General features: G+C 36.0%; 1 protein-coding gene across 1 annotated transcript; it reads right to left on the bottom strand.

Annotated features, from left to right (window-relative positions):
• Nucleotides 1–11,879: 11,879 nt before the first annotated feature.
• LOC129489999 (olfactory receptor 10AG1) lies at nt 11,880–14,214 on the bottom strand. The gene is given in 3 exon segments (XM_055293361.2): nt 11,880–12,806; nt 12,808–12,830; nt 14,199–14,214. Coding segments are annotated over 3 exon segments (966 nt in total).
• Nucleotides 14,215–15,545: the final 1,331 nt, after the last annotated feature.

Below are 15,545 nucleotides of genomic sequence, written 5' to 3'. Positions count from 1 at the left end.
ATACTAGATTTGCATTTGAATGACAGCAAATGGCTCTAGAATTATGCATTTCCAATTTTTGCTTGTGTATGAACAAATTAAAGTGAGGCTTTTTATCACACATAAAAACAAAAAGAATCTTGAAGCAGAAGTAGTTCTATTTCTCACATTTCCCAATGGAATGTACGCCATTAAATTTTGAATTGTATTTTTTAATAACGCCTCAACTCTTCCATGAAGCCTTTTGCAAGTACAGCATGTGCCTTCCCTTCCATATCATATGAATATGGCTCTAATATTTTGTTCATATACCTCTCTTTGAAACTATATTCTGTTGAAACTATACCTCTTCTGAAACTATATCACTTATCTATCAAAATAAAATAATCATTGCTTTCTTTTGCTTCACAATCCTACTCTATTTTCTCATGAAGCAAATGTCTACTAAATGATTTTGTTCGTTTGTTTTCTTTTTCTTTTTAAGCCTTGTGGTTGGCCATTAATGATGACCATATAGAATAAATTGCACTGATATGATTTCAAGAAATTCACCTCATTTATCTAACCTCAGATGTCTCACCGTGTGCCATCGGTCATTCTCATTTTAATAATATAGCTGAGATGCAGCATATGGAAATCAAAACTGAGATGTGAAAATTATAATACATTATAACTTTTAGATAGTTATCTGAAAGACCAAAAGAAGAGAATATTCATTTTGGATATACAGCATGTGAAAAAGTCTATCTTACTAGTGAGGTATCAGACAGGATGCTGTTTGACACATGAGACAAGATGTGGTCTCCTTAAATGGTTCTGAGTTATATGTTATATGTATTTTATATAATAATGTGTATGTTACATCATAGTCAAGTAATCAAGGGTATTTTATAAATATGAAATACTTCAACCATCAATTAAGATGAGTCTTTGAATTCATTATAGATTGTTTTAAATTAGAGTGTGACCTTGATGTATAATCCCTAACACCTAAACTATGTATTTATGTGTTATTGGCACTTGATATTGTTTTAGGACAATTTATACATGTGCCTTCTCTGTGCCTGACAACTTCCCATAAAGCTGAGACAATGTTTCTCATTTCCTTGTATAGACCCATAGAAGGTATTAATGAGTCTGGGCGTATAATATTTTTGTGAATAACTATTTTGGATTTAGTTTAATGTAAATCTACTATAAAACTACATTATTCTCAAAAAGGAGAGAACAAAAATTCCTGACAAAACATCCAATGTCATAGGAGACCCAAGTAAATACGTATTTACAAATGGAAAAAGGAAATGGTAAGTGCTAGTTAACACAGAAAAAGAAAACACACCAAGGGATCTCCTTTTTACATAGTTTTCATCTCCTTTATGTGTATAATGTTATTTGGGTATGATTTTATCCTATTTAATGGATAAATGTCAAATTATTTTCTTTTCCTTTCCTTTATTATTATTATTATTATTATTTTAGACAGGGTCTTGCTGGAGTGCAGTGCTGCAAACTGGGCTCACTGCAGCCTCGACCTGTCTGGCTCACAGGATCCTCTCACCTCAGCCTCCCAAGTAGCTGGAACCACAGGCGAATGCCACCATGCCAGTCTAATTTTTTAATTTTTTTGTAGACACAGGGTCTTGCTATGTTGCCCAGGCTGGTCTCAAATTCCTGAGCTCAAGGCATCCTTGAGCCTCAGCCTCTCAAAGTGTTCAGATTGCAGGTGTGAGTGACTGCGCCCAGTCCATTATCACATTCTTTAATCATTTAGTAGGATGACTCTGAATCCATTATAGATTATTTTAAATTATAGTGTGATCTCAATTTAGAGAATGAACTGTAAGCACAGTGTATTGTTCATAAATCTTTCAACAATGGCTTTCTCTCTGAAATTCAGTAATTTTTCATTACATCTCAAAAAAAACAAAACTGAAGTGTTTGCTTAAAGTTTTGAGCATACCCTTGAAGATGTAAAAAAAAAAAAAAACTGTGAGAGAAACAAATCAAGAGATGACTTGGAAATGATAGCTACCACATTTGTACATTATTATTATTTTAAACCTACTATTCTTATAAGAAAATCTAGGAAAAATATGTCTGAGAAAAAATATTAGAAATTTGGTCTCCCATAACCTAGGGAGCATCTTGTCATATATTAAGTCATAGAAACATTTGTAAATATAAACCAATATTTTCCTTAGAAGAAATTACTCCAAATAAGTTTCTATTGTGCCATTGATAGATGACCATCACTAAACAAGCTGTATTTATTTAGGGTTCTCTGAGCTTCAAAGTGATTAGTATTACTTTTGTTTAGTTTCCTCCATAATTAGGAAGGGAGAAATCCAACTGTGAAGGCTTCGATTCAATAAAATGTTTGTTTTTAAAAACTTGTTTACATGCTGAATTTTAAATCTATTGAATCTTGATTCTCATATTTCTGCAATGTTTTAAAATAAAAGGACATAAATGCAAAAATTATAACACGTAAAATAATTTGTATTTTTCTGGATTTTGTTATAGCTCTCTGCTAGATTTAGTTATAGCTTTCTCAGTAGAACAGTTTAAGTACATGTTAATATATAATTATATATTATGTAATATAATATGCATATTCATTACTTTATACTGTATTAATAAAATATTTTTGTTTTAACAAATTTTTCTTCTCATCACAGAAACTCATGTCTCTTTCAGAATATATGTGCATTCAGGCTGGGCACGGTGGCTCACACCTGTAATCCCAGGACTTTGGGATGCCGAGGCAGGCGGCTCACTTGGTCAGGAGTCCGAGACCAGCCTGATCAACATGGTGACACCCCATCTCTACTAAAAAAACACAAAAATTAGCCGGGCATGGTGGCGGGTGCCTGTAGTCCCAGCTACTTGGGAGGCTGAGGCAGGAGAATCACTTGAACCTGGGAGGAGGAAGTTGCAGTGAGTCAAGATTGCACCACTGCACTCCAGCCTGAGTGACAGAGTGAGACTCTGTCTCAAAAAAAAAAAAAAGAAAAAATCCAAAATATCATGTTATCTTTAAATAAAAATATTCTTCTTTTGCTTCTGATTACATTTATTTCCCATATGTCACCTTAATATTTCACTTTGTGCTTCTGCTGATCACTCATTTAGAATTTTTGGCAGACACTCTGGCCAAAGCTGTCCTTCACAACAGTCATCCAGTGGAATTCAGTTCCCTGGCCACCCACCCTCCAACCCCACTAAATCTTGGCAGAGGCCAGAATACTCTTGAGAAAGCAACACTTCTTAATGCCCTCTATAATTCCCTGAAGAATATTTAAATTGTGTCTTTGAGTTCCTTTCTTACCTCTGTTTCTTAATGTTGTTCCTAGATTCTTGGACCTGAGTCTTAGAATGTAGGAACATTAGACTCTTATATTTTACATGCACATGCTTTATTTGTTATGATCTATTTCTTTTTAAAACCAACACTATCGTAGTCGGAGAGTTAATTATTTTTGTCAAGGACAACATGGATGCTATTACAAGCTGTATCTCCAGTCTGTGATAAATAGAACTATTTTAAATCTGAAATATATCAGAGAAAAAAGATTATCACAGTGGCTGCTATCATTTCTAAACAAATTCCTTGATCTGTGTGAAAATTATTGTTAGGTATAACAGACTTTTGTGCTCACTCCCACATCACATTCTAATTTGAAACAAAATGTTATTTGATCCATGCTCTGTTCTTGTTCTCTACCAATTTTACCAATTTTGCTAAGACCAAACTCTTTACGCTTGCCTCAGTTTCTAAGTTGATTTTTTTTTCTTTTTTTGGAAACAGGATCTCATTCTATCACCTGGGCTGGAGTGCAGTGGCACCATCATGGCTCAAGGAAGCCTCGACCTCCCGGGCTCAGATGATCCTCCCACCTCAGCTTCCCAAGAAGCTGTGACTACAGACGTGGGCCACCATACCTGGCTAATTCCTTTATTATTATTATTATTATTATTATTATTATTATTATACTTTAAGTTTTAGGGTACATGTGCACAATGTGCAGGTTTGTTGCATATGTATCCATGTGCCTTGTTGGTGTGCTGCCCCCATTAACTTGTCATTTAGCATTAGGTATATCTCCTAATGCTGTCCCTCCCCCCTCCCCCCGCCCCACAACAGTCCCTGGAGTGTGATGTTCCCCTTCCTGTGTCCATGTGTTCTCATTGTTCAATTCCCACCTGTGAGTGAGAACATGTGGTGTTTGGTTTTTTGTCCTTGCGATAGTTTACTGAGAATGATGGTTTCCAGTTTCATCCATGTCCCTACAAAGGACATGAACTCATCATTTTTTATGGCTGCATAGTATTCCATGGTGTATATGTGCCATATTTTCTTAATCCAGTCTATCGTTGTTGGACATTTCGGTTGGTTCCAAGTCTTTGGTATTGTGAATAGTGCCGCAATAAACATATGTGTTTCATTGATCTATGTCTCTGTTTTGGTACCAGTACCACACTGTTTTGGTTACTGTAGCCTTGTAGTATAGTTTGAAGTCAGGTAGCGTGATGCCTCCAGCTTTGTTCTTTTGGCTTAGGATTGACTTGGTGATGCAGGCTCTTTTTTTGGTTCCATATGAACTTTAAAGTAGTTTTTTCCAATAGTGTGAAGAAAGTCATTGGTAGCTTGATGGGGATGGCATTAAATCTATAAATTACCTTGGGCAGTATGGCCCTTTTCACGATATTGATTCTTCCAACCCATGAGCATGGAATGTTCTTCCATTTGTTTGTATCCTCTTTTATTTCATTGAGCAGTGGTTTGTAATTCTCCTTGAAGAGGTCCTTCACGTCCCTTGTAAGTTGGATTCCTAGGCATTTTATTCTCTTTGAAGCAATTGTGAATGGGAGTTCACTCATGATTTGGCTCTCTGTTTGTCTGTTATTGGAGTACAAGAATGCTTGTGATTTTTGTACATTGATTTTGTATCCTGAGACTTTGCTGAAGTTGCTTATCAGCTTGAGGAGATTTTGGGCTGAGACAATGGGGTTTTCTAGATATACAATCATGTCATCTGCAAACAGGGACAGTTTGACTTCCTCTTTTCCTAATTGAATACCCTTTATTTCCTTCTCCTGCCTGATTGCCCTGGCCAGAACTTCCAACACGATGTTGAATAGGAGTGGTGAGAGAGGGCATCCCTGTCTTGTGCCAGTTTTCAAAGGGAATGCTTCCAGTTTTTGCCCATTCAGTATGATATTGGCTGTGGGTTTGTCATAGATAGCTCTCATTATTTTGAGATATGTCCCATCAATACCTAATCTATTGAGAGTTTTTAGCATGAAGCGTTGTTGAATTATGTCAAAGGCCTTTTCTGCATCTATTAAGATAATCATGTGGTTTCTGTCTTTGGTTCTGTTTGTATGCTGGATTACATTTATTGATTTGCATATGTTGAACCAGCCTTGCATCCCAGGGATGAAGCCCACTTGATCATGGTGGATAAGCTTTCTGATGTGCTACTGGATTCGGTTTGCCAGTATTTTATTGAGGATTTTTGCATCAATGTTCATCAAGGATATTGGTCTGAAATTCTCTTTTTTGGTTGTGTCTCTGCCAGGCTTTGGTATCAGAATGATTCTGGCCTCATAAAATGTGTTAGGGAGGATTCCCTCTTTTTCTACTGATTGGAATAATTTCAGAAGGAATGGTACCAGTTCCTCCTTGTACCTCTGTTAGAATTTGGCTGTGAATCCATCAGGTCCCGGACTCTTTTTGGTTGGTAAGCTATTGATTATTGCCACAATTTCAGAACCTGTTATTGGTCTATTCAGAGATTCAACTTCTTCCTGGTTTAGTATTGGGAAGGTGTATTTGTCGAGGAATTTATCCATTTCTTCTAGGTTTTCTAGTTTATTTGCATAGAGGTGTTTGTAGTATTCTCTGATGGTAGATTGTATTTCTGTGGGATCGGTGGTGATATCCCCTTTATCATTTTTTATTGCATCTATTTGATTCTTCTCTCTTTTCTTCTTTATTAGTCTTACTAGTGGTCTATCAATTTCGTTGATCTTTTCAAAAATCCGGCTCCTGGATTCATTAATTTTTTGAAGGGCTTTTTGTGTCTCTATTTCCTTCAGTTCTGCTCTGATTTTAGTTATTTCTAGCCTTCTGCTAGCTTTTGAATGTGTTTGCTCTTGCTTTTCTAGTTCTTTTAATTGTGATGTTAGGGTGTCAATTTTGGGTCTTTCCTGCTTTCTCTTGTGGTCATTCAGTGCTATAAACTTCCCTCTACATACTGCTTTGAATGTGTCCCAGAGATTCTGGTATGTTGTGTCTTTGTTCTCATTGGTTTCAAAGAACATTTTATTTCTGCCTTCATTTCGTTATGTACCCAGTAGTCATTCAGGAGCAGCTTGTTCAATTTCCATGTAGTTGAGCAGTTTTGAGTGAGTTTCTTAATCCTGAGTTCTAGTTTGATTGCACTGTGGTCTGAGAGACAGTTTGTTATAATTTCTGTTCTTTTACATTTGCTGAGGAGAGCTTTACTTCCAAGTATGTGGTCAATTTTGGAATAGGTGTGGTGTGCTGCTGAAAAAAATGTACATTCTGTGGATTTGAGGTGGAGAGTTCTGTAGATGTCTATTAGGTCAGCTTGGTGCAGAGCTGAGTTCAATTCCTGGGTATCCTTGTCAACCTTCTGACTCGTTGATCTATGTAATGTTGACAGTGGGGTGTTAAAATCTCCCATTATTATTGTGTAGGAGCCTAAGTCTCTTTGTAGGTCACTCAGGACTTGCTTTATGAATCTGGGTGCTCCTGTATTGGGTGCATATATATTTAGGAAAGTTAGCTCTTCTTGCTGAATTGATCCCTTTACCATTATGTAATGGCCTTCTTTGTCCTTTTGATCTTTGTTGGTTTAAAGTCTATTTACCTGGCTAACTTCTTAGTATTTTTTGTAGAGACAGGGTTTTTTCCGTGTTGCCCAGGCTCGTCTCAAACTCCTGGGCTCTAGCATTCCTCCCGCCTTGGACTCCCAAAGTGTTGGGACTACAGATTTGAGCCACAACACCTGGCCTTCTGAATTTTTACTTGAAAGTGGGATAGAACTTCTCACATAAATTTGCTAATCTCATTTGAAAGTATATTTTAATTAGTTTTTGCTTTTATATATTTTTATCATTTTCTTCAGATTTTAACATTTGTTTATTGTATAACTGTACTAGGTACAATTTTATGATGGCCCAAATATTACTGCTCCCTCCTGTACTTATACCTGTCTCCTAGTTGTGCAATTAACCACTAATCTAGGCCTTGCTGTAAAAGCATTATGCACATATAATTAAGGTCTAATATCAGTTGACTTTAGGGTAATTATTCATGTGGACCTGACCTAATCATATGAATCCTTAAATCTAGGTACAGTGGTCAGAGATAAAAAAAAAAAAAAAAATCAGATTTAAAGTGAGGGATATGGAAGAGAGGAGAGGGCATGGGAATGCAATTAGCTTCTAAGAGGTAAGATTTGGCCTCAGCTGACATCCAGCTAAGAAATTGGACCTGTGCAGGAGATTGAGACCATCCTGACCAACATGGTGAAACCCCGTCTCTACTAAAAATACAAAAGTTAGCTGGGTGTGGTGGTGTGTGCCTGTAATCCCAGCCACTCTGGAGGCTGAGGCAGGAAAATCACTTGAACCAGGGAGTAGGAGGTAGCAGAGATCCTAGATTGTGCCACTGCACTCCAGCTTGGTGACAGAGGGAGACTCTGTCTCAAAAGAAAGAAAAGAAAAGAGATTTGACCTGTCTTTCAATCTCAAGAAGCTAAGAAATTAGACTCTGCCAACAATGTAACTGACCCTAGCTATAATAAGATATTCTTCCCCAGAGTCTCCAGACAAGAACTTGGCCCAGCTGACACCTTGATTTCAGCCTCTGAGACTCTAAACAGGGAGCCTACCATCCTGTGCCAAATTTATGACCTAGAGAAACTGTGGGATGATAAATGTATGTTTTCTTAAATTGCCAAGTTTATAGTCATTTGTTATGCTGAGTTAGAAAGGCAATGCAATCACTTAAAAGGCATTGAATTTACCATTACCATTGTGGATATAGAGTTGATCTACACCTTTTGTTAGAAAAGCTCTCTTTATCTGGGAATGTATGGATGCCTAGATTTTTACTACTGGTGAAGATAAGATCAGTGGACTTTATGATATTCTGTATAAGGTCTAAAACAACTCTGGAACCTCAGTCACTTTCTTTTTAGATGGTTTGTGGCTGTTCTAATGAGTTTGACAACCTGACTTGATTAAATGACAACAGAAATCATACTCCACCTCAATTCCCTTTACTCTCTGACCTCTCCAGAAATCCAGATTCTTTCCACAGTTTATCTGATGTTATTAACAAGCAAGAATGTAATTTCATGTATGGGAAAGAAACGGCCCTGGGAATTTCTTCTTGCTGAGTACTCTAAGACATTCAATGCATGCTTGCAGTTCTCTTTTTCTCATAAACCATATTTTTTTACTTCATTTGTTTTTTTGTTTGTTTGGTTTGGTTTTGAGATGGGATCTTGCTGTGTCGCCCAGGCTGGAGTGCACTGGTATGATCACAGCCTATTGTAGACTCAAACCCCCAGGCTTAGGCAATCCTCCTGCCTCTACCTCCCAAGCAGCTGGGACCACAGGCACATGTCAACATGCCAGCTTATTTTAATTTTTTTAGTGGAGACAGAGTTTCACTATATTGCCCACACTGCTCTTAAATTCTTGGTCTCAATTGCTCATCCTGGCCTTGGTCTCCCAAAGTGCTATGTTTATATGCATAAGCCACCGTGCCTGACCTTTGACTTTAAATAAAATCCTTCTTTAAGTACATTCTGTATAATCTGGCGAATCCTTTCAAATATTCAAATTAGAGAAAACAATACAAATGTATTTATTTTCTTTAGGTTTAATAATGATACATAGATAGGAAATATTTGATCAATGATTTTCCAATATTTAGAGATATATGTTTTCTTAATTGGGTTGATATGGTGGGATATCAAAAAATTAACTTACCGGCCAGGTGCGATGGCTCAGGCCTGTAATCCCAGCATTTTGGGAGGCCAAGGAGGGCAGATCACTTGAGGTCAGGAGTTCAAGACCAGTCTGGCCAACATAGTGAAACCCCGTTTCCTATAAAAATATAAAAATTAGTTGGGCATAGTGGCACGTGACTGTAATCTCAGCTACTTGGGAGGCTGAGGTAGGAGAATTGTTTGAACCCTGGAGATGGAGGTTGAAGTGAGCTGAGATTGGGCCACTGCACTCCAGCCTGGGCAAAAGAGCAAGACTTCATCTCAAAAAAAAAAAAAAAGAAAGAAAGAAAATTAACTTACCTATTGTATTGTCATTAAGTATAAGTAGATTCATGTTATCTTTATTTTATTAGCCTTATTAAGTGCTTTAAGTTCCATTTTTTTAAATGATTAAATTTTTGCTATTTTTTTACTTCGTCATTTTGGAATTTGTTTAAATTATCATTGTCAGCAAGTATATGAACAAAAATTTATGCATACCTTTTTGTATTAAAAAGGACAAAGGCTCACTTTATAAATATACCACTTATATGGCTTCTGATAATATGCAAATTCATTTTTATATATTTCATTTATTAAAGACTGAAAAATCATTTGTCAATAGTTACGTAAATTTTTATTGTGCTTATCATCTATTTGATTTGCTAAATATTAGCAAGAATCTGCTCATCAATTCAATATTTGTTCATATTTTTCTTTCTTTTTTTCTAGATTGTTTCATTGACCATCATTTAAGGCTCACTATTAGTCATTTGTTTTTAATTATGCCCACTTTTATTATTTTAAATTTGTCTCTCTCTGATATCATTAAATGACTTTCAGTTATTCTTTGAAAGAATGTCCCTAAATGCCATATGTTTTTATTCCTGTTAGATCAAAAGATATTTACTTTTTCTTTCAAAATTCAAACATGATTTGGTTGATATAAAAAATTTACCTACTTGATGGGAAATATTCTTTAAGACATTTAGTAGAAATAAAAAGAGAAATGCAAATATTTTCTTTGTAATATAGTTTTATATTTTCATAATAACAAAACATATTATTTCTTGTGATCTAGCTTTATATTCCCCATGTAGTAAATATAAATTGTAAATTAAAATATAATAAAACAGAAATCTTCTGAATTCTTGCCAGTATGAGGAAGCCAATATTCTCTTCTAATGCACATCCCCCTAGACACTGCTAATATGCAAACAACCCATTCCTAACATGCACATGTAAAATGCTATATGAAATTATAGTTGCTATTATTATTGGTTTTACAAAAATGATGTTATATTTTTTAAGTACATATGCATTCTTTCTTACATATTAGGGAAGTAGGAATTTCTTCAATTGAGCGGTTCTGAGACATTATCTTGAGTGGTTGTGCATTACTGTAAGGTAAAGATGTACTCCAGTGTCTTCATACACTCTGAGACTGACTTCCCTTTACTCCTAAATTTGTTTTGCATCATTAAAACAAAGTTCATTACAAAAGTTTTTGAAAAAACACGTTTGTAATAACTATTGAAAATATATTACCTCCACAAGATCAAATTTCATTGATTTAGCTTGCAAAGTAAGAAATATATATATATATATATATATATTTATAAAACAAAACCAATTTACTGCCCAAAATGCATGCAACAATTGAAGGGTAGGGTGGAATGGCATATCAGCTGAATCAGCTGAGGCAAGGTGGAATACAGAATTCATTCCAGATATTCAAATAAAAGAACTTGAATAAGAGGACAATTTGTGTGATATATTATTTCCCCTGGTTTATCTTAACAACTTACTGCAAATTGGGTGGCTTAAGGCAATAGTAGATTAGTCATTCATCAGTTCTCTATGCTCCTCCAAAATCACAACGTTGGCAGGAACTCACTTCCTTCAAAGGCTTTAAGGACGATTCATTCCTTGCGCCTTTTTGTTTTGGTGAATCTTGACCATCTTTGGTTTGTGGTTGAATCATTCCAGTCTCTGCATTCACCTTTACATGGTGTTCTTCTCTGTTTCTCTGCGTCTTTTTTCCCAACTTCTGCCTCTTTGTCTTTTATAAGAACACTTGTCATTGGACTTTATGTGCAATCTACATCATGGTACTTTCGTTTAAAATCTTTAGCTTCACTATAGCTGAAAGACTTTCTTTTTCTAAATAAGATTAAATTTGAAGGTTCTAGTTGGAGATTTCTATTTTGAGGGTCCAACATTCAACCCAAAACACATAGGTAAGGCTAGTTTAGGATGAAAACTAAATATTAACAAAGCAAGACCTGAAGCTACAAGGAGAGAAAATATGTTATCAGAGAAGAGTAAGACGTAAGCAGTTACAGGAATAAACATTCTCAGGATATTTAGATTTAAAAGTATACGGACAAAGATATGAGAAACAAGTAGGGTAAAATGCAAAGAAAATCCCATATCCTTTGTTTCCACCATCTTAGCTATTTTTGGTGTTTCTAATCAGTTAAATCCAAACCCAAGGCTCAGAGAAAGGCAGTAAATACATCTGAAGGAATGGGAAGGTGAAAGAAGACGTATTACAGAGCATGATCCTAACCCCTAATTATATGACTCACTCAGTTATTTTTCATTTTATTGCTCAGGTGGTCTTTTAATCAATAGTTAACCATTGACCAAAATGAGATCTTGGCACCTGAGTTAAATTGTGCTCCAGTTACACAGTAGCACATAACTATATTCTGTGAATAAAACACCCCTTGACATAATGTATGTTTGTATTTATGATTTCAGTACTCATTATTGAATACCGTAGGAACAAAGCTAAAAAATATTTCATTGAAGCCACATGACAAACCTGTAGAGAAATTATTTCTGTAATTTCAAGTCTTTGTCTCATGTTAATAACTTAGCTAGTAATTTTCTCAATGCCACCATGATATCTTTGTTCCTCAGAGTATATATAATGGGATTCAAAGTTGGAATCAGAATGGTGTAGAAAAGAGAAATCAGTTTCCCTATCCTTTGAAACTGATGTGGTTTGGGCTGTAAATAAGTGATAGTACCTGCTCCAAAGAATAAGATTACAACTATTAGGTGAGATGAGCAGGTGGAGAAGGCTTTAGCCCTTCCTCTGGCTGATGACAATTTCAAAATGTTGGAGATAATTTTGCCATAAGAGACAACAATCAACAGAAATGGCACCGTGATAAACACCACCGCTACTACATGGACTGTTATCTCATTCACAAATATGTTTCCACAAGCAAGCTTGAGTACTGGTGGGATGTCACAAAAGAAATGATTAATTGTGTTAGTTCCGCAAAAGCACAGAAGGAAAATTTGGCATGTTTCCCCAATTACTACAGGAATTGTGATGATCCAGGAAGCTATTATCAGCTGAATGCAGACTTTGTGGTTCATCACTAGAGGATACTGCAAAGGCTTACAAATAGCCACATAGCGGTCATAGGCCATCACTGTCAGAAGGAGACACTCTGTGCCTCCAAGCATAAGAAAAAAACACATTTGTGTAGCACAAGCAAACAAAGAAATATTTCCTTTCTGAGTCCAAAGGTCCATGAGCATTCTTGGGATAATGATTGTTACATAACAGATTTCCAAAAGGGAAAAATTGCTAAGAAAAAAATACATGGGAGTCTGGAGAGTGGGGTCAATTTTTGTTATTAGTATTATGATGCCATTGCACATCAGGATAGTCAAATATATCAGTAAAAATATACCAAAAAGCATCCAGTGGAGATTGGGAATTTCAGAAAACCCCAAAAGAACAAATTCCATTATTGTAGTCACATTTGATTTTTTCTCTTTTAGTTTGCTCCCCATCTGCAGATATAGTAAATTCAAGACAGTTAATTCATTCATATTTTGAGCAATATTTTCCTCTTGAGTTAACTAAATGAGATACAGAAATATACTTACATAAGCTCTTAAGTCATTTTTACCAGTACTTGCTCTGTTTCTAGACAATAAACTGATTTAGCATTAAAATCAATTTAAGAAATGAAACCTTAATGTATTTTATTATACTGGGATATAATGCAACCAGAGGCATTGAGAAGCAGGCATTGTTGTTCAGAAAATATTATGGAGAAATAACATCTTATTATTTCACACTTAAGAGTAGAGTTATAGTGTAGGCTTTTACTGTTTCATCTGAGAATATCATTTTTCTTTGTATTGGTAGTCATATTCCAGTTTTTTTTTCAAAATGTTGCCCTTGAATATTATGATTAATTCTTACTTAAAATGAATTTTAAAGTTTTCCTTTCATGCACCAGTGAGAATCAATTCTCTTAAACTACTTCTTGGTTACTGAGAGACTAACTACCTGCGTTATTGTTGCTCTACTTCATGTCTCTCTCCTATTATTTATGCTAAATATAACAACACTAGTACCAGTAGGCAGTTTATTGACTTTCTCTGTTAGTGCCCTGAATACAGTGAATGCTAAATAGTAATTAAATTATAACTTAATCAAGATATAGAAATTCATCACAATTTTTTTTACATTTCTTTTTTTTATCTAAGTGAAATTGTCCATTGTCATATAACCAAATACAATTCCTTTCAACCAAATACAACTCCTTCTCTCTATTTTCCCTTCATCCTGTTGCCTTATTAAAGTAAAACTCTTTGATTAAACCCAGATAACATTTACTCTGGCCATCTAAGTGGCCAGAGCATATAAATAGGATCAAAAAATTAAACAAAACAAAACAAAAACACACTGTCTTGCTTTACTTCACGTCAATGTCATCCAATATGAAGAAATTACTGCTTGTCAATTCCCATTACCCTTTCTTAATGTTTGTTTTTCAACTTACTAAACAAATTCTTTTTTTCTGTGTCTTCAAATCTGCTACACCTATACCCATTTTAGCCCGATCAGCCAATGCGTTTGACTTAATACATTGATAAATTAAAGTGATCAGACAAATATTATCTCATATTTATACATTTCTATTAGTACTAGTTTTCAAAATTACCTTAAATGATTTTTTATTATTCATGTAATTTTACCATTATCAGACATCTAATTTTATTTAACTTGAGCTACATGATTTATATATTAATTAATTTTCAGATAAAGGTCCCAAATTTTCATGCTTTCTGTTTTATTAGTTGCATTTCTATCCACAAACTTATAACTATTCTTAAATAAAATAATGTATCAACCCAGTTATGGCTTACCTTTAGGGATTTGCATGAAACTGTCTGTACAAACTTTTGAAGCTCTTCTTTTTCTCAGGAACTGTAATTTTGCAATATGCTTGCTTGTTTCAAATAGCAACAGCTCTTAGATAGGAATAGTCAGACTCACCCTGGGGTATGTCTTCTCTTGGGTATCAGTTTAATTTCTAGAAGGCTGCTTCTGTTTGTCAATCGTTCTGATTCATTTTTCAAAACTACTTTGTTTGAGTAAACTTATCCTCCTCTTCATCTCCTCATGAGGGGAGTTAATTAAATACCATTTAGTTGTCTAGTATTACTTTCAGAAAAAGTTAAAAATTTTCTAACTATGTATTAAGGCCCCTAATACTTAATGTGGATTTGTCTGCCTTACTTCTATTCTCATAATTTATCCAGATCCAAATTAACTAGACCTTTAAAAAATGTATCATGTGTTTAATCACATGAACACGATATGCTTGATGTCTTCAACATATTGAACGGTGAGATTCTTTTCCAGATGTGGAACCCTCTGTTCCTAGGTTAACTTATTTTTTGGATATTAAAACATGTTAAGTCTGCTGAGAAAATCCATCTATACATTTATTTCATTCTATGTTGTCTATAAGGCACCAGGGAAATGTATACAGCCGATTGAAAATGTAATACACCTCTCCAAGACGCACTCACGTCTGCACTAGACGCAGTCAAGAGGAATATCTCTCATGAGGGACCAGGGCATTAGGAAGATTGGTGCACTCCTAGCAGATCATCAGAAGGAAAGGAATTCTGCATGGGGCTACCTCACACCACGAAGCATTCCTGGCCCCCAGTGACTCCTGCAAAGGTATGAGTTGAATGGGCAAGGAGCAACCCTCTCTTTCCATGAGCCTCTGAATCCCAGCAGGAGAAAACCCATGGACCACCAGCAACACTTGAAATGGCAGGGAGAGATACTGAGACAAGTGGTAGGGGCAGAACTCCAGCCTGTGTGGAGTCCAGAGGGTTTGGTGTGTAAGTGTCTGTAGTGGAGCATGGCCAGGGATGCCCATTCCGCCAGGCTTGACCTGCTCCCGTAGGAAGCTTTAGCCCTAGGGGAACTATGGGACCTGAATTCTGCAGGGCAGTCTCACCCACTACATGAGGCTATTCTGACCTCAGCACCTCTCAGTTTGCTGGCCTCTCCTGGGTCCCAGCTTGGCCCCCAGCCAGGTACCTCCTGGGGGCCACATCATAGCTCCTGTGCTGGTGGACCCCCGGCTGCCCTGCAGACTGTTCCAGCAGAGTAGCCCATGCAGACACAGGCCAGCCCACCAGCACCCTCCCTGCACTGCAGCCTCTCGAGCCACTTTGCCTGCACTCACTCAC

Source organism: Symphalangus syndactylus, chromosome 1 (genome assembly GCF_028878055.3).
Source record: "Symphalangus syndactylus isolate Jambi chromosome 1, NHGRI_mSymSyn1-v2.1_pri, whole genome shotgun sequence".
Lineage (NCBI taxonomy): Eukaryota > Metazoa > Chordata > Mammalia > Primates > Hylobatidae > Symphalangus > Symphalangus syndactylus.
This window is presented reverse-complemented; position numbering and strand designations above follow the sequence as displayed.